Source organism: Chlamydomonas reinhardtii, chromosome 1 (assembly GCF_000002595.2).
Source record: "Chlamydomonas reinhardtii strain CC-503 cw92 mt+ chromosome 1, whole genome shotgun sequence".
NCBI classification, from domain to species: Eukaryota; Viridiplantae; Chlorophyta; class Chlorophyceae; order Chlamydomonadales; family Chlamydomonadaceae; genus Chlamydomonas; species Chlamydomonas reinhardtii.
The window spans coordinates 5,518,313-5,542,776 of NC_057004.1; the positions used below are offsets into that span (position 1 = coordinate 5,518,313).

Consider the following 24,464-nt stretch of genomic DNA (forward strand, 5'->3'; position numbering starts at 1 on the left):
TGCATGATCACCAAAAACGGAGGTGAGCAGCGGCCCCGGTTTGAACTTGCTCCTCCGAGCCTCACTGCTGATCGTAAGCATGCGACAGGCTGAGTATGGTGGGGCACATGCTTCCTGTTGCTGTGCAGGAGCGAAGCAAGGAATGAAAAGCAGCTTACCCGGGCTTCGCTGCGGCAGCGGTCGCGGGCTTGGCCGCGGCCGCGGCTCCTGCCGGCTTGCTGCCGCCCCAGGCATCGTCTGCGCTCGGAAGATCGCAGCCACAGGTAGATCAGGACGGGGAGCGGTCAACGCAGGTCAGCGCGAGGGCTTCAAGCGCAGTAAGGCCGCTCACCGTCTTCGTCGAAAAATGATCCCATCAGCTTCTGTACTAGGGACCTGTTTATGTTACATGCGTTGTGCGGCGTGGTGACAGCGCGCTGGAGACTACGGACCGGAGCGAAAGCGGGATTCGCTGGCGGCATTTGGCGGGAGGGGAGCCATCCGGTCTGCATGCCAGGATTTTGAGCACCACAAGTGCGCCGCGGGGCTGCCCTGTCTTTCAGTCATACGATTATGCACCGCTGGTCTCCCGCCACGTTTGTAACCCACGTTCTCGACCTGACGCTGAAGCGCCGTTAGAGTAGGCTTAGGCCCGAGCAGGCTTTTCCGCTCGCTTAGCCTTTATTGCCGCGGCCACCTGGGTTTGCAGTAGGACAGCCCGGTGCACCCTTAGCTGCAGCACAAGCTTAGCGGCGGCGCGGAGAGGAGAGGCGCGGTGAGTTTGGCGCCAAAGCGCAGGCGCCAGGCTTGCCGGCGCCAACCCAGACGCAAGCGCTGATCGGCATGGGCTTGGCTAACGTTTGCGACAGTGTCCTTGTTCGCTTGCGTCATTTCCCCAGGCCGCTAACAACCGCGTTTCGGGTCGTTAACCCCCCCCTCCCCTCCCGTTTCCAGGCAGGAGAGCGGCCGCGCTGCTGCGGTGCTCGCCTCGCGCGCACATGGACTATGGTGCTGCTGGCAGCTCTGGGTCAGCCCATGGCTTGACGCTGGGGCGGGGGCCCGGTGTCGCTGACGACGCGCCAGGCGCGCTGCAGCAGCCCGCGACCGCGCCTGCTAGCACGGCCGCGGCTACGACCGGGGCCCAGGCGCAGCTGCCGTGGAGCTACTGGCACACCTTTAGCGGCGAGGCCGGCCAGGACGGCTCGGCGCAGCTGGGTCAGCCGATTACGTGGCAGCCGGCGCCGACCCACATCGCGGCCGCGGCAGCTCGGCGGCAGCAGCCCGCGGCCGGGGGTCGCCTGAGACACCACTCGGAGCAACTACCAGCAGCTGCCGGTCCAGCTTCTGGCAGCTTGCGCAGCGGCGAGATTGGCGATGTGGGTCGGCCGCCACCAGGCCCTTCGCGGCCGACCGGCGCAGTCTCGGGACCCTCGGCGCCGGCGCAGGCGCAGGCGCAGCAGCTTGTGCAATCGCCAATGCTGTGCGGGGAACAGCTGCTGTGGCCGGGGGAGCCTCAACCAGGATCCATCTCCGCTGCTACACATGCTGCTGCCGCCGCCACCGCTACCTCAGCAGGCGCGCCTTCAGACGACCCAGTGGCGGCACCGGCCGCGCATGCCGGCGGACCGGTCTTGACAGCGGCTGGCGTGGATCTGAGTGGGTCCTTCGCCTTCGCTTCACCATCCGCGAGTGGCGCGCCAAATGGGAACGGCACCAGCAGGCGAGGGCGTGTCACTGCCCCCAGCGCCGACAGTGGCGCCGCCAGCAAATTGCTGCGTCGCCTCAGCAGAACGCCACAGCCCCTGGAGGAGCCAGAGAGCGCTCTTGGTGATGCCGCAAACCTTGGCAGCGGCAACGTCCTCCCACCCTCTACCTCATCAGCCGCCGGTGCTGCCGCGGCGGCGGCGGTGGTAGCTGCGGCAGCGGCGGCGGTTCTTCAACAGCATCAGCCGCAGCAAGGGGGCGCTACCGCGGCGCCGGCGCAGCAACAACAGCCTCAGCGCACCTCGCTGCGAGTGCGGCGGAGCAAGGCCGTGGCTGAGGCGCAGCAGTTGGCTGCCGCTGCCATGCCGCCGCCCGCGCCTAAGGCTGCAACAGCCAGAAGCAGCAAGAAGGGCAACCGCTCTAGCGCCACGCCCCCGGCGTCCGAAACGTCTGGTGGTGCGCTAACGGCCACCGGCCGTGCACCGTCGCCCAGCGTGGCAGCGTGTGTTGGGGCCAGCGGTAGCCACAGCGTTGGGGCCGACACATCAGCCCCCACTGCAGCCGGCAGCGGCGCACTGCCCGGCGCTGCGGGCGGCAACTGGCTGCCTCAGGACGGCCCGCTGGCGGGTCTCATTAACCTGCGCAGCCCACCCGGCGTAGCCCGGCTGACCGGGCACAGCATCAAGTGCGTGCTAGGTGGGGATACCGCCGCCTCAGCCTCGGCCTCCGCCACGCAAGAAGCCATGGCGTCCGGCCCTCCGCCGGCCCAGCCTGGCTTTTCCTTCCTTCCTTTCGGAGGCGCTGCAACCGCTGCCCCCGCCCGGGTTGCAGCGGGACAGGGCACGGCCTCGGCGGTCGTGGCGCGCGGGGAGGGCAGCGCCGCCGCGGGCACACCCATCCCGCGTTCAACCGCTGCCGCCGCGGATACAAATGCTGGTACCGGGACTGGACCTGCGGGCTACGGCTATGCTGGCGGCAGCAATGTCGTTACAAGCGCATGGCTGCAGCGGAGCTACAGCGAGGCATTGCAGCCCGGCGAGCCGTGTGCAGCAAACCGCCCGGTGAGCGGCAACACCCCAGACCCCTTCCTGGCACATCCCCACGAACCGCCCCAAGGCCTGAGCCCAGCGGCTGGCGCGGGCGGGGTCGCCTACCTTCCGGTCATCTACCACGCCGGCTTTCCGACGCAGCCGCAGCACCAGCCCCAACAGCCGCAGCAGCAGCACCAATGCCAGCAGCCGCGACAGCAGCACCAGCAGGCGGCGCGGCAGCCGTCGCCGGAGGTGCGGCAACAGCCACAGCAGCATATGCAGCACCTTGAGGAGCACCAGCCCACCGTTCAGCATGGCCCCTACCCACCCACCACGCAGCAGCCCGCGCAGCTGCTCTTCTCGCAGCCCTCGCTGCCTTACCGGCACCCGGCGCAGCAAGGCGTGTACGCCCTTAGCCAGCAGCCACAGTACCCACAGCACGCGCCCGAGTACTGCCAGTACGTGTACGCGGGCCAAGCCCCGCCTCCGCAGCCCTACTACGCGCACGGTGGCGGCTATGGCGGTGGATACGGGGCGTACCCACAGCAGATGTGGTATTGCGCGGTGCCTGCAGCGGCGGGCAGTAACACGGGTGGTAGTGGGCAGCAAGCGGCCGTTGGCAGCAGCAGCAGCTACTACGCCGGCAGCTGGGCGATGGAGGCGAGCGGGGCGGCGGCCGGCGGCCCCAGCGCCGCCTCCTCCCTTTATGAGCAGTTCAGCGGTCCGCTGGGCGCACAGGGGCAGTCCACGGGGCCGGGTGGCGGACACGGCAGCTTCCGCCCGGCGGTTGGGTCACAGCCAACCGCGTCGCCGTTCCGCGTGGAGCTGTCGCAGCCTGCCATCGCCGGGGCCCGAGCCGCAGCGGCCGACTATGATGCCCGCCAGCCGAGTCAAGCCCCCGGTTATGGAGCCGACACGACGGCTGCCGCGCTGTACGCTCGCAGCCACCACCATAACTATGCGCAGCACCAGGAGCGCTATCCACCGCAGCCGCACTACCCACAGCAGCAGCCGACGGGGCATCAGCAGCAGCTGGTGTGGCACGAACCATCGGCCCAGCAACAGGGACCGGCGGCCATGTACTCCCAGCAGCCACCAGTGCCTTGCGCGATCGCCGCTGCGCCGCACCCATACGAGCAGCAGCCCGGCACACAGGTCCCGTCACAGCCCGACCAGCACGGGCCGCCGCAGCGCGCGCCGTACATGCTGGAACTGCCCGACCTGTGCCTGCTCATGGATATCGGCTCGCCCGGCAGCTTTCGGCAGTTGCGCCGCATCAGTGCCGATGGGGGCGGCGGTGGCGCCGCCGCCGCCTCTGCAGCTACCGGCGCCACTCCTTCCGCCGCCGCTGCAAGCCCAGCTAGGCGTGGCGCGTCCGGTGCTGATGCCGGACCCATATCGCCGCTTGCGCTGGCAGCGCTGCTAGACAGCCCCGCGGTGCTCAGCCGGCGCTCGAGCCTGGCCCTCAACCTCGGCCGCCATGACGCGGCGGCCGCCGCCGCCACCCAGGGCTGGCTGTCTCCGCTTCCCGGCCTCAACCGCGGCGCTGCCAAGCCTCCGCCCGCAGCTGCAGCACCCGCAACTGGGGCGTCCGCTCGCGCGGCCGCTGCGGCTCGCGCCGGGGTTCCGCCCGAGGAGGCCGACGCGGGCTCTCACGATGCCAGGTTGCCTCGGGGTGCGGCGTCAGCGGCCAATGTCGCCGTTGGGAGCGAGGCAACCATGCCGGCCCCAACGCAGCAGCGCCGCGGCCGTGTGCGTGTCCCGACTTCGTCCGCCGTATCGCTAGGCGGCCCGCAGGCAGCGGCGGGGGTACCCACCGCGCAGCTGCTAGCTGGGCCGGATACCGCTGCAGGAGCTGCTGCAGGAGAAGCGGCTGCACCGCAGCCTGCTGCCGCTGCTGTCGCCAACACTTCAGAGACAGCTAATGCCAGTGGCGCCGCTGCTGCAGCTGCAGCCGCTTCCACTTCACCCCGCCCGCGCGCCCCGGTCGTGGTAACAGCAGTGCCATTCGGCGCCAGCCCGCCGCGCGTGGCGGGTTCTGCAGCTGCGGAGGACCCTGATGCTATGATGTCCTTGTTCGGCGGCCGCGATGATGACTACACCATGTATGGCAGTCCGGGCGGGCTCGGCGGCCTGGGCCTGGGCCTCGGCTTGACCTTGGGGCAGCAGTGGAGCCTGACGCCGCTGCGCTCGCCGTCGTCCCTGCTGGTGCCCAGCTGGCGGTCGGCTCTGCCGAGCGCTCTGGTCGGCCTCGCAGCCGACGGCGTCGCTGGCGTCAACAGCCGGAGTACAGATGAAGGCTGCGAGCCGCTGCCGCAGGCGGCTGGGCGTGCGGCGCTGGGAGCATCACCGCTACGGCAGCACCAGGTGTCGCAAACCCAGCGCGGCGCTGATGGCCCCGTTGGCAGCGACGAGAGCCCTGGCGTGCTGCTCCTGCTGCGGCCCAACAGCGTAGGCACAGGAGGTGGCACAAGCATGGGAGCCGCTGCAGCCACAACAGATGCCCCTGGGGTCGTGGTAGCCCCTGCCGCGGCGGCTGCGTCCACGTTCACACAAGTGGCGGAGCCGGAGGCTTACCTGCTGCGGCCAGCCCGCGACGCAGAGGATGCCCCAGTGGCGATGGCGGTGCAGTTGGGCGATGCTGTCGGTGCCAGCGGCAGGAGGGTTCATGGGCAGCCCCCGCCCCCGCGCAAGGCCCTCCATGTTAGCGCCGTCGCGGCTGATGACCACGAGCAACGCAAGGACGAGGGCACAGCTGCGGCAACGGCATCGGAGCAGCAGCCAGCGCCAGGTCAGGACGCCTCCGCAACGCAACCGAAACGGGCCATGCTGCGGCGGCGTGGGCGCATGCTGCAGTCAGAGATTGAGCGTGCAGCGGTGGTGGCAGCGGCCGCGGGTGCCGCCGGCGCTGAGGCTGCTGCTGACAAGCAACTGATTGCGGTCGCACCCCGCCGTGCAGCGGCGATTGCGGCCGCTGCCGCCATCGCACGGCAAGCGGCCGGGACTGACGATAGGCAGCAGACGGCTTCGGCATCGGCACCGGGCCCTGCCTCCCGCCGAGCAGCACCGCAGCCGTCCGCATCGGAGGAGCGAACGGTGACGGTTGGTGCACCACCGTCGCACCAGACGGCACGTCAGGATCAAGGAGCTATCGAGTCTGCCCCATCATCGGCAGCAGCACATGCAGCATCCCAGGGCGCGCAGGACACCGCTTCCAGCCTAGCCGGGCACGGCAAGCGCCCCCGGTCAGCCTCGGCGCCAGCCAAGTCAGCTCTAGGGCAGCCGGCTCTGGTCGTCTGTAACGGCGTGGCTGCGGCGCTGAACGCTGTTGGCGAAAGAAAGCGACAGCCGTCCGGCTCCTACGGGAACCACGCGCGTCGACAACCAGTGACGCCACCGTCCCTCGCGGCGCCACCGTCAAAGCCCGTTGCTGCTGATCGGACAGCTGTGCAGCTCATAAGCAGTGCGCCAGAGGCAAAGGCCGGCGCTAGCAGGGCTGCAGGCACCAGCCGCAGCGTGCACGTGACCAGGGTGACCCCTGCGGCATCTGAACCTCGCCTGACGCCCAATCAGGGCCCGGAGCCTCGGCAGCCGTCGGCTGAATTCGCAGAGCAGGAGCTGGCTCAGTCGGTTGTGCCGCCACCAGCCAAGCGCATGCGCCTTGAGAGCAAGCCTGAAGCTACAGCTTCCAAAAGCACGGGGCAGGAAGCCAAGGCGCAAGCGGACGCCCCCAATAACCCCGTGACCGACTCGGCGTCGGCTGCAGTGGCCGGGCCGTCACGGCGGCCGCCACGCCACCCTAACGCCCGTGTCCGCGCCCACACCTCCGCCGAGCCGAGCGGGCCACAGCCGTTGCCATTGACATCAACAGCGGAGAAGGCAGCGGCCGCCGTGCCGCAGGCCGTGGCGGCGTTGCATCTGCCGGCAGCTTCGCAGCCGGCGGAGCAGCTGTCTGCGGCGGCAAAGCGTGGGGAAACAGCGACGCAACCAGCTGGACAGAGCGGCTTCCTGGGGGCTGCACCGAAGCTCACGGCAGCCGCTGCGGTCCATGCGCCATCAACGCAGCAGCTGCAGGTGCATCAGACGGTGACACCGCTGGTGGAGCGGCCGGCATTAGACAGCACAGGAGAGGCGGTGGCGGCGGCGCCAACGGCAGATTTGACGGCAGCTGCTGAGCAGAGCAGGGCAGCGCTCCATAATGGCGCGGATCCTATGGAAACGGATCCAGCGGGAGCGCAGCCACCGGTGTCTCAAGCGCCATCGGCTGCAGCAGAGGACAGCAATCAGCAGTCGCAAGAGCAGCAGCTGGATGACCAGCAGCAGGGTGGTGCAGAGCCGCTTCCGCAGCTTCCGCACAAAAAGCGCCTCCTGCTGCAACGGGAGAAGGAGCGCACTGGACACCTTGCTAGCCTACGCCAGCTGCCAGATGGTCAGTCTGCTGTGGGTGCGATGGCAGACGTGGCTGCGGCTGCGGCCCCGCCGCCAAAGGCGGGTTATCCCTCGGTCATTCCATCACTCGAGCCGTGGATGCGTGCTGCAGAGTTGCCAGCCACGGAGGGCACAGCAGCCGGCACTCAGCCAATGCAGTGGCAGCAGTGCCGCGCTGCCCGTCAGCTGCAGCCGGAGGCCGACAGCACAGTGGCCGCACCTGATGCTGGTGGCCCAGCCGCAATTGATGCCGGCGCCGGACCGTCCGTGGTGCAGCGGCAGGGCGGCCGTGATGTGGGTGGTGATGGGGGTCAGGGCCGCGCTGGCCGCGATGGCCTGCCGGCGTCACTCCTGGTGGTGCAGCCCCGGGCAGCGGCCGTGCGCGCTGCCGCAGCCATTGCTGGCAGTGGCAAAGCGGCATCCAAGGCGGCGTCGCCTAGTGGCCAAGCGCTGGCAGGTACGAAGCGGAGCGCCTCAGCCGCATCGGAGGACGCCGGCGAGGCTCCAGCACGTAAGCGCAAGGCATCCGAGCCCACAGGCAAACGCAGCGCTGGTGGTGCTGCATTCTTTGCACCTGGCGGCAGCGGCGCTTCGGGGAGCCTAGCAGGCACGGCATCGGCGGCGGCAGCGATGCCAGGGGCGCCGCCGTCGCCCCAAGCTGCGGCGGCGGCCGAGGCGTTGACAGCACTGGGCGGCGGTGCAGGTCGCGGGCGGGGTACCGCCAGTCGCCCACCGCTGCCGGCAGGCCGCGGGGCTGGTGGCGCCGCCGGTGGCGCGGCAGCGGCGGCGGACAGGGCTGGGCCCGCTGCACGCGCTGATGGCACTGCGAACCAGGTGAGAACATTGGCTGGATTGGCTGTACAGTACTTGTAAAGTCGGCGAGGGCGTGTTGGCCCAGGTTACCAATCAGAATTTCTCGTGTTGCATGCCACCGCTGGAATGTGTAGCCAGGTGACAATCCCCTCTCACACTGTGTGCGCAGGGGCGCGGACGCGCGGCGCAGCCGGCGTCAAGGGCGAGTGGAGGCGCCGCAGGCGGTGCGGGAGGCCCAAGCGCAGCTGGTGGCTATACCGCCGCACCGGTGCCACAGGCGCGCGCGCGGGCGGCAGCAGCGGCGGCACACGAGGAGGCGGTGTCCAACCCCAAGAAGAAGGGCACCATTCGGCGGCCCGGTCAGGTGAGCCTGGTTCCGCTGCTCACCTGGCAGGTTTAGGGGTGTCTGCTGCTAGTGGCGTGTTCGTGCGTCTTGCAACACGCATCACGCCAGTCCTCGCATGCCGATTCCTATTCTACGAATGCTGTGCAGATTCCCAACGTGGTTGCGGCGGCGGCAAGCATTCTGCTGCAGCTACAACCGGGCGTGAAGGCCTTTGAGAAGACGTTCCGGCAGGAATTTGGCAACAACCCGGACACCAGCAAGGCACTGCGGCTGTGAGTGATTAGTTACTATTCCGCAGGCACTTGCTGGGCATATATGATGAGAACTATGGGTTTATTTGTGCCCGGGTGAGACTCATGTCAGGGGTTTGGGCCGCACTTCCGTGCACCGTTCCTTTACAATATCCTCGCCCCGCCTCTCTCCCTGCCCTGCAGGCTCATGGAGCGCGGCCACGTGCTGCGCAGCGGCCGTGGCTTCCGTTGTGACCCGTACGGCTACACTGTGACGCAAGAAGGGCTGGACGCGGCCGAGGAGCAGCGGCGGCGCGAGCGCGAGGCGGGCGCCGACAATTGAATTGCTTGTACAGGCTGAGATGGCATATGCATGCTGAAACGTCCGGGTGCACTTACGAGCGTGCAGCACTGGTTATGAGGAGGTTGGGGACTCCGGTTGCTACTAGGCCCACGGGGCTACGTAGTGTCACTTGGAAAGTAGGGCATGATTGTTGTGTCCCCTAGTCATGTGTGTAGTTGGCCAGACGGGCTGGGTCCGTCTACCGTAGTTGTGCTCAACCCCGATGGGCTAGCACGCGCATCACCTGATACCGTGTTAAGCATCGTTGATAACTGTAGCTGCCATGGCGTCACCCCATGCCGTCACGCTGGTATGGACGAATAAATGTGCTGCACCCGTGCGTTGATTGCACCCTATCTAGCGTAGACAAAAGCTGCAGTGCTATGCCTAAGCAGCAGTGGTGATGCGTGTACTTTGCAAGTGCGGCGTGCGGCGCGGCAATCCTCGCAATTACCAACACTTTAACTGACACGGGGATCACAAACGGGCTTTCGCGCAACTGCCAACGAACAGGGGCGGCGCGTGGCGTGGTGGTTGGCGCGCGGCGCGATTGGGAACGCATAGTTGGACAGCGAGGCGTGTGGGAAGCTGCGACAGAGCACGGCGGGGGCATGGCGGAGGCTGATGGTTGGCGCGCCGCGTGAGTGGAGTGCATAGTCGTGCGCGCGCCGTTTGGGAAGCCACGTGTGTGAGCTGCGTGTAAACTCAGAGAAACGCATGGGGCTGACCCGGTTTCCAACATTGCCTCTGAGCGCGCACGGTTGACATGGGACCCTCGCTTCGGTTCGGGGGCTGACGGGAAGCTGCGCGTGAGGTGGTGGGACTTGCTGGAGTGCATGAAAAGCGCTCCGGGGCACGCGCGGGCGGGGCGCAGGCCGCAGGGGCAGCTCGCGTAAACTCGAACGAAACTCGTGGGGAATTCGTGCAAAACTCGGGCGTAACTGGAGTGAAACTTGGGCGATGTTCACCAAGCTGCGGCAGCGTAAAAATGACTGCAGACTTTGATAGTTACGTGCATGCAACCGTGCAACAGAAGCCCCGGGACCGGCTGGGGACACGGGCTACCATCACCCCCGGGTCTGGGCCGCTTGAGGTCCAGGCCGCGGGAGGTGCCCACACACGCATGTATGGAACTGCATCGCGCACGTCCGTTCACGCTGACCCCCAGCCCCTCCTTCGCGCCGATCTATGCGCCCCTTGACAACACGTCCATGGCCCGCCTTCCTGGGCTGCTGCCCACCCTGGCAAGGCGCCATGGCGAGGTCTTCGCCGGTGCAGGCGCGGGCGCCGTGGCACCCGCCTCGTTTGTCCAGGCCGCGTTTGGCGGCGGGGGCATGCAGTCGTCTGCCACGCTGAACGCCGTCGGCTGGGGCCTGTTCCAGCTCGGGGGTGTGACCTCCCGCAACGCCCCCTTCGCTAACTACATCACCACGGACGGGGTGGCCTGCAGCGTGGCGCGAGAAGCGCACAACAAGCCAACTTGAAGCCGGCGACCGCGCCCGCCGATGCGGAGGAGCTGTGCACCCTGGAGGAGATGAAGGCCACGCAGATCATCGGTGTGGACCCGTGCGGGGGAGGGAATTGGTTCATGGCAGCACGGTCTCCGCTGTACCAGCCCTGGGCTTGGGAGGGTGTCAGGGAGGGTGTCAGCCCTGCCCAGCGCTTCCTGCTCGAGCTGCACGACAAGCAGCTGGATGAGGAGTTGTTCCCTGGGCAGCTGCCGCCGGAGCCGCGTCGCAGGCGCAAGGGCGTCAGGCGCAAGGGTGGCGGGCGCAAGGGGGGCCACCGCCGGAAGCAATCGAAGCACTGGCAGCCGCGAGCCAGGACAGCGCGGCGGCGGCGCCAGAAGCGGGGCCGATTCCATATGAGTATGGGCCATATGTCAGGCCTGGAACGACTCCAGCCAAACCGCCCACAGCTTGCGCCAGCCCTGCAGGCGTACGTCGGCGGCATCCCCACGGCGGCGACCGCGTCGGCGGCCCGGTTTGAAGAGCGCCTGCGCTACCTCTTCGCCAGTGGGGCGCAAGGGCAGGCAGCGGGGCAGGAGGCGGGGCAGGCGGAGGCGGCGGGGCCGGCAGAGGCGGGGCCCCGGGGCGCGGTGCACGTGCTGTGGCACTACCACTTCTCCAACTTCCGCCGAAAGCGCTGGGCTGCGTTCATCCAGCGCGACCGCGCGCTCCACCGCGTCGCCAAGCAGCTCACGGGCGGCAGGCCCAAGGAGGAGGTGGTGGTGGGGTGGGGTTCGTGGGCCTTCCAGGGAGGGAAGGGCGGCTCCCCCATCTCCGTCAGGGGCGGGCGCGCGCCGACGGGGCGGCTCATCAAGCTGCTCCGTGAGCGCTACGCCAAGCATGTGTTCATCATCGATGAATACAAGACCTCCAAGGTGGGTGGGTTGAGTGGGATTGCAATTGCTGGTGGGTGGGTGGGCCGCTGGGTTTATGCCTGGCTTTAGCGGAAGCCCTTGTGTGGCCCCCCTCCCTCCCACCCTCCCGACCATGCAGACCTGCTACAACTGCGGGTGTCAGGAGATGGCCATCAAGCGGCTTGGGGGGCTGAAGGAGGGGCAGCGGCCCTGGTCGGTCAAAGTCTGCAACGACTGCTTGACGACCTGGGTGAGGACCGTGCATGTGCGGGGACGGCTGGGCACTGGGGACGGATTGATTGACAGGTTGACGGTTGGGACAGCTCATGTGCGCTCTCTTCTTCCTCCCCGTTCCCCATCCCCAGAACCGCGACGTCTCCGCCGCCAACGTGATCCGTGTGCTCCTCCTGCTGAAGCTGAGGGGCTTCGAGCGGCCGACCAAGCTGCAGCGGCCGCCATGGCCGCCGGCGGCGGCGGGGCCGGGCTGAGAGCCTGAACGGCGCTAGCAGGGCGTGGGGCTGAGGGTGCACGTGTCGATTGGCGGCGAGTGACGTGACTAGTTTGTTAGCTGCGGGTTAGCACGGACTGTGCACCCCACCCAACCGGCCACGTCCGGATTTGCGGGGATGCCAAAGGCCCCCAACATAGAGGCGTGTGCTTAGTAGGCGCCCGCGTCAAGGTGGCTGGGTTGATAACGACCCGGGAGGGGAGGGCTCAGCCCTTTTCCTGCCTCCCTAAGGCAGCCACCTCCTTGTTGTTTTGAACGTCGGGGGGGCTGTGCGCGTTCTGGGTGGGTGGGAGAGGACAGTTTGTGCGAGATCTGTGGGGCTGTCACGGTAATTGACGGGGGCGCCTGAAAAGACAGATGAGCCAGTGCGGACCGGAGGAGGGAGTGATTGGACTTGCTGTTCGCGCGACTGAAGAGGGAGGGATAGGCGAAACAGGGGAAATCGGTAAGGATGTGGAGGGTCGGAGAACTTGGTTGGGCGGGGAAAGTAGTGGGAGGAGTGGGAGAAGTGTCTGTGTGTCAGGCGGGAACGTCGTGATTGAGAGGAGCGGGCTGCGGAGGTATCGGGTGGACTTTACGCAGCCCTCAGCGCCCGTTCAAATTTCCGCCGAGCGTGCCCTGCCTCTCATGGGGCGAGCCATCGCGCTGCGTAGCGGGGAGGTTTCTCTGAGTTTACACGCAGCTCACACACGCGGCTTCCCAAACAGCGCGCGCACGACTATGCACTCCCACTCACGCGGCGCGCCAACCGTCAGCCTCCGCCATGCCCCCGCCGTGCTCTGTCGCAGCTTCCCACACGCCTCGCTGTCCAACTATGCGTTCCCAATCGCGCCGCGCGCCAACCACCACGCCACGCGCCCCCCTGTTCGTTGGCAGTTGCGCGAAAGCCCGTTTGTGATCCCCGTGTGTCAGTTAAAGTGTTGGTAGTTGCGAGGATTGCCGCGCCGCACGCCGCACGTGCAACGTACACGCATCACCACTGCTGCTTGCCTGGTGACGCCTGGGCACATACTGGAAGGTGGGCAACGACCCCGGAAAACCAGAGCACACGTGTCCCCGCATCCGGATGTTCACTCTGTTATTTTAAGTGCTCCACAGCCTCCACTTCAAAGCGCAAGTACCGCGATCAAAGCACACTCTGTATGTCGCAGTGATCAACTCATGAACCTGCCCCCAGCAAACCAACGGCCTCCTCCGTTATCAACACAGCATGCAAATGCGCATTAGAACTGGTTCAGCGTCAGTAGCGTCTCAGCTTGCATCGTACACGACGCCCGCAACTCCCCTACACTCACAGTTGCACAACACGCAACTCTCCATCCAAAGTGCACCAAGGCTTTTTTCAGCCGTGCAAGGCGCCTCACTGCAATCATGCGGCATGCGGGGCGAGCCTAACACGCAACCCTGCGCAAACTGCTGCGGACAGCCCGCACCGTAGCGCAGCTTCCTTCAAATGGCCCCCAGCCCCGCACCGAATTGTAACAGCCATCCCTGCGGCTTTACCGCAGCTGCGCCTCCGCCGCCTCGTGGATAAAAGGGATGCGCGCCCATTGCCCCAGCATGCTGGACACGATGCCGAACACCACCCACATGGTGATGAAAATCCAGATGAAGCTCTGCGACTGAATGTACACTTGCGCGCCCCAGCCGGACGTGGGCGGCGTCAGGACCGTCTCCAGCAGGCGCGGCAGCACAAGGATGATGTCCAGCAGAATGGCCTGGACGGCGTTGAAGCGCACGAATCGGCTGAGGCTGGGGTTGTTCACCACGCCCAGGTACAGGCCAAAGAAGACGATGAAGGAGCCGAAAGGCAGGGAGTGGTACAGGCTCATGGCGGGCAGGAACGGCGTTATGCACGCCTTCGCCGCGGGGTACATGTGGAACAGGTAGCGACCATACTGCACTGCGTCGAAGTACGGCAGGATGTAGGGCAGCGCAGCCAGGACGCGGTCCACGATGCCGGGCGTGGAGCTGTAGCCCCGGCCCCCGCCGGGCGCCGAGTATCCGCCGCTGCGCGCGTGCACGGTCACGGCCCCCTCACGAGCCGGGCGGCGCATGGCTTGAGCTCCGATGGGGCGAAAAGGCAGGCTCGCACAGCCTAGAGCGCGAGGGCGCGCTGGCGTCGCCAGGGTGCGATGGGATGCGAGCGCCTGCATGGCTACTGCTCGGGAGCTACGGTGTACTCGGGTTGTAAATCTTTGGTAAAAGGTTAACTTCCAGTGTCAGTGAACGGCAGGACTGCAGCCGAAAGACTTCCATGCAATGGGACTGCAATTGCTGTTCTTTCTCAGATAGGTCTTCCAGCTTCGACTGTGGCGTAGAGCTGTAACTCAATTCCCATTATCCAACAAACATGGCAGAGCACGGGTTGAAGATAGCAGTGGTGGGTCCTCAGAGGACTGGGAAGACGCTGCTGTGCCGAGCGCTAGCGGAGCAGCCTATCCTCCTTGGAGAAATGTCATACCAGCCTACGGCTGCAGTCAGGTCAGTGGTGTCGCTTTGTCCTGGGCCGCGCATGTGCTCAAATGTCGTTTGCCAACGTCTCCCTCTGCGACCGGTGCTGCTCTCGGTGTGTAATGCTTTCTGAATCCCTGCAGGATCCAAGAAATCAGTCGCGTGCTGGGCATTGACCGCGTCAAGGTCCAGTTCTGGGACGTGTCGGGGAGCGTGCAGTACCAGTCCTACTGGCCGGTGCTCGCCAAGGTGCGCTTGATGGAACGGTGCACGGGTCTGACGGCAAGGTGCACGTTTGGATCTAGCACTGACATGGGGTAGGGGGGCTGGGCTTGGAATGGGCAGGGTTGGTTGCCAAGCACAGTAGGTCTCAGGCATGCGGCCATCCGCGTGCTGTTCCGCAGGAGGTGGACGGCCTGCTGATGGTCATTGACCCCAACCGGCCAGAGCAAGAGCGCGACCTGGAGACCTTCTACCGGAACTTTGCAGAGCCCAACAACCTATACACGCGCCAGTGCATGGTCATGGCCATTCAAGTGCAGAAGGAGGGCGGCGGCCTGGGCGGCTGGCAAGGTGCGCCGCTGGCGGGGGACAGTAGCCGCACACATATGCACAGGCTAGCAGCCTGTCCAGTGAACGTGCGTGCTGCTTGCCATAGTTTTAACGTGCTAAAGCGTAGCGATGTGTTCACCCTGTACGTGTGCAGGCCTTCAGGGCGGGTTGAAAAAGTTGTCGCAGTCTTACGTGGCCATCAACCCTGCCAACCCCGCTGCCGGCGTGCAAGTAAGTCTGGTATCACCGAACAGCACACGTGCGAAACATATCGCTTATGTGACTTCTGCGGCGGCGCACTGTCGTGCTCAGGGCAGGTACCCGTAGTTGGAACGATGCACGCTAGCCTGCTGCAAGCACCAACGCTGCCGACGACGCCAACCCGCTGCAGGAGGCATACTCGCATTTGGACGTCCTATTCCAGGGTGCGCTACAAAGCAAGAAGGAGGCGCTGGAGAGCTCATACATGAACCAGGAGGACCAGTAGTATGCAGGATAGCAGCCCCAGCGCTTCCAACTGCCCTGAGAGGATACGCTTAATCGCAAGTCGTCTCACGGTGGAGCCATGTACATACGGTAGATACGGAGCCTGTGCGGCATGACGTGTGATGGACGCAGGGTGGGCTGCTGCGTTACCAACAGCCCCGTTTACCAACAGCCCCGGGTCAGCGGGGAAGTAATCGATGCTAACGCTGCGACGTGTGCTGCAGAGCCGTGGATGCGGCCTGAGATGTGGAGGTGTCGCGGTGGGGTGCTTACCGTATACCGCGTGCTGCTCGAGTCACCGAATCGCGGCAGAGGATGACCACGGATAGCCCCGCTGCGAAATGCGGGACTTAGGCATGCGGTCAGGGATGAGTTACAGGAGTTGCTGAGACCTGGATAGCTGCGTGCTGTTGAAGTGAGCAAGGCTAAGGGCTGCTGTTGTTGCGAAAGTGCAAAATACACGCGTGCAGAGGCGAGTGCTGCAAGTGCGGTTGCGAAGGGCGCGTGCCTTGGCCCTTCGTGTTGGCCCTTCAGCATACCAACTTAAGTGCGCTAACGGGCCCGGCTATAGGCTGTGACTGCGTGCATTGGTCTGGTTGGCAAACACGGTAAGGAACGCGGTGTTTGCAGCGAAACGACTGTTGGCATGCCCCCTGCGCCTGGCAACTCGTGAATCTCAAAGAGTATCCATGTCATGATTGTAATCCAGTGCATAATGGCCTGGCCAAAGCGAGCTTGCCTGCCGAGCGAGCACCGCTCATTCGGCCTCCATGGGACTCGCCTCGATACTTGCGCCCCGGTCGCGCACGGATTTTCCCTCTTTCGCTACTTAGTCGTAGCTCAACACCAAGGTGAATATCCACGACCAGTTAGCTCATTCTAGCCGCCTCTGCGCCCATCATAGCCGGCTCATTGTTTTGCGCTGTCCCTCTCGTCGCAGAACAATGGCCGATCGCGGTGGTGAGCGTGCAGAGCGCGGTGAGCGTGGCTCTTTCGGCCGCGGCTTCGGCGGCCGTGGCGACCGCGGCCGTGGCCGGGGTGCTCGCCGCGCTCGCGGCAAGAAGGAGGACGAGGAGAAGTGGGTGCCCTGCACCAAGCTGGGCCGCCTCGTCCAGCAGGTCAGCAGTGCTTTAGCATATGCAGGTCGCTTTATATGATGCAGCTGGGGAGTTGGCGAAAATGCTGCCGCCGCCGCTGTGTGTCGCAGTCGCTCGCTGGCGCCGGGGCTGGTCGCTTGCACGCATGGCGCACGCAAATATGATTTTGAAGCTGAAATGGGGCTGTGCTGGCTCACAGGGCAAGATTAAGTCGCTGGAGCAGATCTACCTGTTCTCCATGCCCGTCAAGGAGTACCAGATTGTTGAGTACTTCCTGGGCTCGGCTCTGAAGGACGAGGTGATGAAGATCATGCCCGTGCAGAAGCAGACCCGCGCCGGCCAGCGCACCCGCTTCAAGGTGGGCGGGGACACGCGGGGAGGGGAGGGCAGGGGGCGGGGGTGGGGGTATGGCCACGTGGGAAGCCCAAGGGTGGTGATTGCACGCCTCTCTGCTCGCCCCATTCTTTTGCTTCAAGCTCTGCGGTTTAAATCGCTTACAGGCCTTCGTCGTGGTTGGTGACTTCAACGGCCACATCGGCCTGGGCGTCAAGTGCGCCAAGGAGGTGAGCTGGCGTGACCGCGAGGGCGGCCCGGGGCTGATCTGGCGGAGCCTCACGCAGCTGTTGGAAAGCTGGATTTACAGGGTGGTGTTTCAGGGCAAGAAATGGGGGCTTGCTTGCCAGCCTAGCGTGGGGTGGGCGTGAGGCTCTTGGGTGTGGATTCGTGCATGTGCCGTCCAGAGCCATGCTGGGCGGCACAGGATGGCGGCTTCATCAGCACATCATCAGCACAGTCAAGGCGTGTCCATCGATGGCCAGAAGCTGTGCAGACTAGTTGCATGTGCTTTGTCATATGGATGGTGTTTTAGGGCCATGGTCCTGTCCGCAACCACAAACCCGCCGCTGCAATCGCCCTCGCTATCGCCCTCGCACAGGTTGCCACCGCCATCCGCGGTGCCATCATCCAGGCCAAGATGTCCGTCGTGCCCGTCCGCCGCGGCTACTGGGGTAACAAGATCGGCAAGGTGCACACCGTGCCCACCAAGGTCACCGGCAAGTGCGGCTCGGTCACCATTCGCCTGACCCCCGCCCCCCGTGGTGCCGGTATCGTGGCCGCCCGCACCCCCAAGAAGGTGCTGCAGATGGCCGGTATTGAGGACTGCTACACCTGCTCGCGCGGCTCCACCAAGACCCTGGGCAACTTCGTGCGCGCCACCTTCAACGCGCTGTCGAGGACCTACGGCTTCCTGACCCCCGAGCTGTGGCGCGAGAGCAAGTACACCAAGGCGCCCTTCCAGGAGTTCACCGACTTCCTGGCCAAGCCCCACATTGGCGAGTCCAAGGGCGAGGCGTACGCCTACTAAGCGACCCTCTCCTGGCGCCCGCCGTGCCCTACGGTGACGCAAATGACGAACTACCAAGTTGGCGGCGAGCGGCCGGAGCGCTGCCGACTGGCCCTGCCCATCGCCGTCTCCCCGAATTCGCCAGCGGCTGGCGAAGGCCCCCATGCAGGCGTGCTGTAACCAGTATCTGGTGATATCACCTGTTCTCCTTCTCACGCTGTCTCGGGTTTGCTGTGAAATTTTCAAGGCGGATCAGACAAGGCTGAGCAGCGCTGGGTTTGCTCAGGACAACGATGCATTGAATCAGCTTTGCCAACTAAGGGGCAGCAGCGGCATAGTTATGCTGTATTGAGTATAGACAGCGGGCACGTGATAGGGCTGTGTGCGGGACTGCGGGGACTCGGAAGCGCGTCAGAGAAAGGCACACAGCTGAAACAAGCATGGGAGGGCCAGATAATTCAGCGGCGTAGTTTCCTGTTAGTCAGATGGGTGGAGAGTGCCGGCAGGGGACGGCCAGTGAACGGACGTTTCGGGTAGCAATGAAGCTGAGTCGAGCGTATCTAAGCAGTCCCTGAGCAGCCGTCTGGTTTAAACAAACAGCTGCATCACTTGCATGTTCCTTAACGGGTCATGGTGCGGGGCAGTGTAACGGCGGGCGGCAGCAGGCACGACACGAGCTCGCATGGGGTTCAACAAGGAGGTGGCTGCCTTAGGGAGGCAGGAAAAGGTCTGCTGCGTCTTTGTAGCACATTTACCACGTACAGAAGTCATACTGCGCAAAGCTGGTTGGCACAGTCTGATACACAGTCTTGCGACAGCTTGGCAGCATGCAGATTGCGAGCGGCTGCGGAGGGGCTGTGATGAGCGGACGGGCGCTGGCGGGTCATCGCTCCCCCACCTTTCTCCTCCTCCGCCTTCTCAGCTTCGTCTCGGCGCCGCTTCGGTGCCATGGCTGGTCCGGACGCGTCCACTGGGGTTCAAAAATCGAAAGTGCACGAAACTTCCACGCGTGCTGACGCGTGCCGCAAACCCCACGGGCACCATCCCACCGCGCAACAAAGTGCTTGTTGAGACTGCTATAGCATGCTCCCCCTATTTCTGTAGCGTGGCGTGGGTGGGGTCAGGTAGAATCCGTGCGCACTGATTGAAGATGTCTGTATACGCGAACGCTGATAAGCCGCCTTGGGTATCGGCTTTCGCTTGCTGTCAGGGTGATGGTACTGATGTCCGCGGGCATTGCTGGCGAGGTCGCGCTGGGTAAATCGGGTGCCCATGCATTCGGCGAGTGAGCCAAGGCGAGCGAGCGCCCCTTGCACACTCCCTTTTACTTTAGGCGGCAGCCTTCCTCACCGTGGTTGGTCCTCATGGTGTCTTTTTGAAGAGGACCTGAGCCTTTCACCCAAATATATCAAAAAACCCGGGCAACCGGCCAAAAAAATTGCAAAAGCCTCTCGTAGGCACAAAAGACCTATTCTAGCCATCAACTTTGTATCCGACGCTGCCGTTTAGCTGCGCGTCTTGAAGTCAAGCATGGCGACTACTGAGTCCTCGGCCCCGGCGGCCACCACCCAGCCGGCCAGCACCCCGCTGGCGAACTCGTCGCTGTACGTCGGTGACCTGGAGAAGGATGTCACCGAGGCCCAGCTGTTCGAGCTCTTCTCCTCGGTAAGGCAGGGCCCTCGGCGGCGGGCACTTGCCATCACCCGCGCGGTGCTGAACTGCTCCCTCGTTCTATGCGCTCTCAGGTTGGCCCTGTGGCCTCCATTCGCGTGTGCCGCGATGCCGTCACGCGCCGCTCGCTGGGCTACGCCTACGTCAACTACAACAGCGCTCTGGACCCCCAGGCTGGTAGGCAGCTTGGCTTGCCATTCTATTGAGTTTACAGCATTTGGGCGCGAATGGCAGCGGCAATTGGCTGGGCTGTCCGAGGAGGCGTTCGACTTGCTTGCAGCATCAGGCTTGGGCTGGGTATCCGTAGACCGACCGCTAGCGAGTCATTGACTGGAAACCATTTTGCTCGTTACAGCTGACCGCGCCATGGAGACCCTGAACTACCATGTCGTGAACGGCAAGCCTATGCGCATCATGTGGTCGCACCGCGACCCTTCGGCCCGCAAGTCGGGCGTCGGCAACATCTTCATCAAGGTGCGGGTTAGGGAGTGCAGGATTGGAGCGAGGGGGTCGGCCGGGGCTCGGCAGGAGGCAGCTGGGGCTCAGGGGGTCCTCCCAGGTGCCTAGGGTTTCCGTGTGTCACCCGGACGCTTCTGGCCGTTCGTGAGATGGCAGCAGCAGCCTCACGTCCATCAGAAGTCGCTGGGCGGCATTGCTACGGCAGGAGCTGGCGGCGTAGCTTACATGCCGGAACAGTGCTGGGGGGACGCAACGGGTGCGCTGGCACACAGCTGGCTGCAGCCAACTAACTATGCAGCAACGAGACCAGGTGGCAGCCAGGCCAGGTGGCGGCCGGTAGCTGCTGGCTGCAGGGGCTGCGCTGCAGCCGTTAGCTCCTCGCTTCTCTGAAGCTGGCAGGCGATAGCAGCCGGAGGAGCACAGCACGCAGAGGGTGTCAGGCGGCGAATTGAAAGCCGGCGGCGTTGGGAACGGCTCTGCTCACAGCGTGCACGCGAGCCTCGGGCCGGGGCGTCAGCAGTGACATGACCTGGGCCAGAGCCGTCCGAGGAGCTGGGTCGGGGTTTTGGGCACGCGCCGCGGCGCAAGGCAGCACAGCGCTCTGGAGAAGGTGGCCGGCGCTGGGGCGGGCGGTACTGGCGCTGCTGCTGGGCTGTGGCAGAGGTCCTGCAGGCTGCCTGCCGAGGTCCTTGCAGAGAGGGAAGCGGGCACGGAGCGCAAACTGGAGCGCCGCCGTGGTGACAAAGCCGCTTGCGTGTGCATGTGTTCGTGTGAACAGAACCTGGACAAGACCATCGACGCCAAGGCCCTGCACGACACCTTCTCGGCCTTCGGCAAGATTCTGTCCTGCAAGGTTGCCACTGACGCCAACGGCGTGTCGAAGGGCTACGGCTTCGTGCACTTCGAGGACCAGGCCGCTGCCGATCGCGCCATTCAGACCGTCAACCAGAAGGAGATTGAGGGCAAGATCGTGTACGTGGGCCCCTTCCAGAAGCGCGCTGACCGCCCCCAGGTGCGACAGCCCCGGCCTGGCTTCCGCCAATGCGGCGGCCGTTGCTGGTTGTTCTGCGGGCTTGTCGTGGACATGCGAGATAACATACGGGGCTCTAATGCGGGCCTGCGAGCGGGCAGCTTGCGCCCATGTGAGTGATCTGAAGGTTTGCACTCCACGGCTTCGCTTGCGGGCACGCAGGGCAAGGACGTGTACACCAACGTGTTCGTCAAGAACCTGCCGGCCGACATCGGCGACGACGAGCTGGGCAAGATGGCCACCGAGCACGGCGAGATCACCAGCGCGGTGGTCATGAAGGTGGGGCCATAGGGCGCTGCGGGGCCGGCGGGGCTGCAGTGCAGGGCTTGGGGGAAATGGGATGGTCACGTGCAGTACCAATAGCTGGGTATGGGTGCGTATAACAGGGGGCGGGGGTCCTCTCTCAGCACACGGGAGCATTCACAATTTGGCGGAAAGCTCCAGATGGTGACTGGTTCAAGCAGCAGCCGCTCAGAATGCCGCTGCGGCGGCAGCAGCGAAAGCAGCAGCGGAAGCGAGCACGGCATACAGCGGCAGGCGCAGGCGCGGGTGACTGGCAGCAGTCGCAGAGGGTGCTTCGGCGCTGGGGTTTTGTCCGTGGGAAACAACGGCCGGCAAGGCCAATGCTGCAGCAGCGATGGCAGCGCTGCGTGGCACATATGCGTACGGGCCGGGTCCCTGGCGAGCCGGCCGGCGTAACATTTTGGTGGCACACGGCACCCTGATGGAGTGGCTGACATCAGCTAGAGGATCAGTCGCAGCGCCAATGGGGCCCCGTCAGCCCGCTGTGACGGCACAAGCTGGAGCAGCGGGCGGATTCGGGGAGCTGGCTGCGCGGCAGCCCGGCCCCGAACCCGGGCCTAGCGCAAAGAAATGGAGGCCATGCAGGAACGGACCGGCCTTGGGGCAACCGCGGGACTGCTACAGCTGGAGAGCGCAGCAGCAGCAGTCCGCCGGTGCACATGGCAGTCGTCGCCTGCCGGATGTTGAGATGCGCCTGTTCCGGGACTGGCAGAGCTGGGGGCGGGCGGGCGCGGTGGTCTGATTCAGTGGACGGCTCGCTGACCGTGTTTTGTTGGCCCTTGGCGCATGGGTTTGCACGTGTGTAGGACGACAAGGGCGGCAGCAAGGGCTTCGGCTTCATCAACTTCAAGGACGCCGAGTCGGCGGCCAAGTGCGTGGAGTACCTGAACGAGCGCGAGATGAGCGGCAAGACCCTGTACGCCGGCCGCGCCCAGAAGAAGACCGAGCGCGAGGCGATGCTGCGCCAGAAGTGAGCTCGGGGCGTGTGGCTGGCGCTCGTTGGGCGCAACCCGAGAGGGGCTGCACACACGAGCCGAGCGCAGAGTACACATGAAACGCGTTTGCTGAAGGGTGATTGGCTGCGTGCTGAGGACTGCTTGATTTGCTGCCTACAGGGCCGAGGAGAGCAAGCAGGAGCGTTACCTGAAGTACCAGGGCATGAACCTGTACGTCAAGAACCTGTCCGACGAGGTCGACGACGACGCCCTGCGTGAGCTGTTCGCCAACTCTGGCACCATCACCTCGTGCAAGGTGCGTATGCACGGATGCTGAGGGGTTCAAGGGGAGACAGCAAGCGTCAAAGCAGGCCGCGCGTCAGGGTTGCAAAGCAGGCGGTGGCTTGCCGGTTGGTTGGTGCTGACTGAGCATCTCCAATCTTGTGCTGGCCTAGCCATTCTGACCGCTTGCCTCGCGCCCTGCGGCCCCACAGGTCATGAAGGACGGCAGCGGCAAGTCCAAGGGCTTCGGCTTCGTGTGCTTCACCAGCCACGACGAGGCCACCCGCGCCGTGACCGAGATGAACGGCAAGATGGTCAAGGGCAAGCCCCTGTACGTGGCCCTGGCGCAGCGCAAGGACGTGCGCCGCGCCCAGCTGGAGGCCAACATGCAGGCGCGCATGGGCATGGGCGCCATGAGCCGCCCGCCGAACCCGATGGCCGGTAAGCAGCAGCGGCTACTGGAGGAGGGGCTTCGGGGCATGGTGGTGTGGAGATGCGTGGGTGTGCAGCAGTGGCTCAAGGAATGGGACAAAAGGCATGGGAAAGGGGGCGGGAGGAAGGTTACAGGGCAGGAGCAGCAAGCAAGGGGGGGCAGGGATAGGGTGTGCAATTCCAAAATGACGCGGTGAGCGGGAAAGAGCTTCAGCGCTGAATAGTTACATCAGCATGCGCACATCAAGCAGCATCTAAGCCCGCCTCTCCCCATCCTGCTATGCTGCGCGTGCAGGCATGAGCCCCTACCCCGGCGCCATGCCGTTCTTCGCTCCCGGCCCCGGCGGCATGGCTGCTGGCCCGCGCGCTCCGGGCATGATGTACCCGCCCATGATGCCGCCGCGCGGCATGCCTGGCCCCGGCCGCGGCCCCCGCGGCCCCATGATGCCGCCCCAGATGATGGGTGGCCCCATGATGGGCCCGCCCATGGGCCCCGGGCGCGGCCGTGGCGGCCGCGGCCGCGGCCCCATGATGCCCATGCAGCCGTACCCCGGCCCCGGCCCCATGGACTTCCAGGGCGGCTTCCAGGGCCGCGGCCGTGGCCGCGGCCCCGCCCCCGGCGGCCGCGGCCCCTCCGGCCGCGGCCAGGGCCGCGGCAACAACGCCCCTGCCCAGCAGCCCAAGCCCGCCGCTGAGCCGGCCGCCGCGCCCGCCGCCGCCGCCCCCGCTGCCGCGGCGCCTGCCGCCGCGGCGGAGCCGGAGGCCCCCGCCGCCCAGCAGCCGCTGACCGCCTCCGCGCTGGCCGCCGCCGCGCCGGAGCAGCAGAAGATGATGATCGGCGAGCGCCTGTACCCGCAGGTGGCGGAGCTGCAGCCCGACCTGGCTGGCAAGATCACCGGCATGCTGCTGGAGATGGACAACGCCGAGCTTCTGATGCTTCTGGAGTCGCACGAGGCGCTGGTGTCCAAGGTGGACGAGGCCATCGCTGTGCTCAAGCAGCACAACGTGATTGCCGAGGAGAACAAGGCTTAAAGCGCCTGCACGCTTGTGCGGGCTGGTGGCGCCGGCGCGCGCCGGCGCTGCTTGGGCCGCCGGCAGCATGGGCGCGGCGGACGCGGTGTGGGAGCAGTGCTTGCTGCTTCTGGCCGCCGTGAAGGCCGCGCCGAGCTGGGGGCGGAGCGGCAGCTGGCGTTGACGCGGGCGCGCAGCAGCAGCAGAAGTGGGTGGCGTGGAAGGTCTCTGGGCGGTGCTCGGGACGGGTGGTGAGGGTGTGAGGAGCTGGCGTTTGGCGGGGTGGCGGCGCGAAGGGCGGCAGCGGCGGTCGTGTCAGGCCAATCACCATCCGGCTGGAGAAAGTGCGTACCGAAAGGCGCGAGCCCCTGCACCCGACAAGTATCGGGGTTCGCGGAAGGAGCAGCGTCGCGCTGTTGTGCCGTATGCGACGCTGTTGCGTGTCAGGCGCAGAAGGAAGGATGACGCTTTGGTGAAGGGTGCAACTGAGCACACGAGTTTTGGCAATAAGACGTGGAGAAAGTCCAGTGCGGGGCTGAGGCGGATAGCGGAATCAAGCGTGGCGGGCTCCCTGGCGAGACGAGACGCTTCTGTTGTTTTGCTGTAGCCCTTTGACTGGCACAATCGCACTGTTTTGAGCCAGGCGACTGTAAAGTGCCCGACGCT

General features: G+C 65.4%; 6 protein-coding genes across 7 annotated transcripts; 5 read left to right on the forward strand and 1 right to left on the reverse strand.

Moving 5' to 3' along the window:
* Positions 1-83: 83 nt before the first annotated feature.
* On the forward strand, positions 84-9,885 carry CHLRE_01g039050v5 (uncharacterized protein). Its single transcript, XM_043058764.1, has 5 exons — positions 84-263; positions 934-7,976; positions 8,125-8,319; positions 8,449-8,573; positions 8,736-9,885. Exons 1-5 carry the CDS (start codon positions 143-145, stop codon positions 8,872-8,874), a joined length of 7,623 nt encoding a protein of 2,540 aa, XP_042928678.1. The 5' UTR covers positions 84-142; the 3' UTR covers positions 8,875-9,885.
* Positions 9,886-10,313: 428 nt separating this feature from the next.
* CHLRE_01g039101v5 (uncharacterized protein) lies at positions 10,314-12,325 on the forward strand. Its single transcript, XM_043058765.1, has 3 exons — positions 10,314-11,257; positions 11,376-11,486; positions 11,602-12,325. The coding sequence occupies exons 1-3, from the start codon at positions 10,409-10,411 to the stop codon at positions 11,722-11,724; spliced, it is 1,083 nt and encodes a 360-aa protein (XP_042928679.1). The 5' UTR covers positions 10,314-10,408; the 3' UTR covers positions 11,725-12,325.
* Positions 12,326-12,404: 79 nt separating this feature from the next.
* CHLRE_01g039150v5 (uncharacterized protein) lies at positions 12,405-13,935 on the reverse strand. The gene has a single exon (XM_001690077.2). The coding sequence runs from the start codon at positions 13,799-13,801 to the stop codon at positions 13,244-13,246; it is 558 nt and encodes a 185-aa protein (XP_001690129.2). The 5' UTR covers positions 13,802-13,935; the 3' UTR covers positions 12,405-13,243.
* Positions 13,936-14,033: 98 nt separating this feature from the next.
* CHLRE_01g039200v5 (uncharacterized protein) lies at positions 14,034-15,875 on the forward strand. The gene is made up of 5 exons (XM_001689617.2): positions 14,034-14,228; positions 14,342-14,447; positions 14,603-14,771; positions 14,905-14,981; positions 15,142-15,875. Exons 1-5 carry the CDS (start codon positions 14,098-14,100, stop codon positions 15,235-15,237), a joined length of 579 nt encoding a protein of 192 aa, XP_001689669.1. The 5' UTR covers positions 14,034-14,097; the 3' UTR covers positions 15,238-15,875.
* Positions 15,876-15,923: 48 nt separating this feature from the next.
* On the forward strand, positions 15,924-18,575 carry CHLRE_01g039250v5. Of its 2 annotated transcripts, none has more exons than XM_043058766.1 (6): positions 15,924-15,965; positions 16,070-16,087; positions 16,177-16,354; positions 16,533-16,691; positions 16,834-16,896; positions 17,268-18,575. In XM_043058766.1, the coding sequence occupies exons 1-6, from the start codon at positions 15,952-15,954 to the stop codon at positions 17,694-17,696; spliced, it is 861 nt and encodes a 286-aa protein (XP_042928680.1). In that variant the 5' UTR covers positions 15,924-15,951; the 3' UTR covers positions 17,697-18,575. The 2 variants fall into 2 exon arrangements, with proteins under 2 accessions (XP_042928680.1, XP_001689670.2); XM_001689618.2 differs by having other exon boundaries at positions 17,268-18,336.
* A 437-nt stretch (positions 18,576-19,012) lies between these two features.
* CHLRE_01g039300v5 (uncharacterized protein) lies at positions 19,013-24,463 on the forward strand. Its single transcript, XM_043058767.1, has 9 exons — positions 19,013-19,340; positions 19,421-19,523; positions 19,702-19,820; positions 20,584-20,817; positions 20,998-21,114; positions 21,945-22,108; positions 22,254-22,389; positions 22,568-22,796; positions 23,083-24,463. The coding sequence occupies exons 1-9, from the start codon at positions 19,206-19,208 to the stop codon at positions 23,817-23,819; spliced, it is 1,974 nt and encodes a 657-aa protein (XP_042928681.1). The 5' UTR covers positions 19,013-19,205; the 3' UTR covers positions 23,820-24,463.
* Position 24,464: the final 1 nt, after the last annotated feature.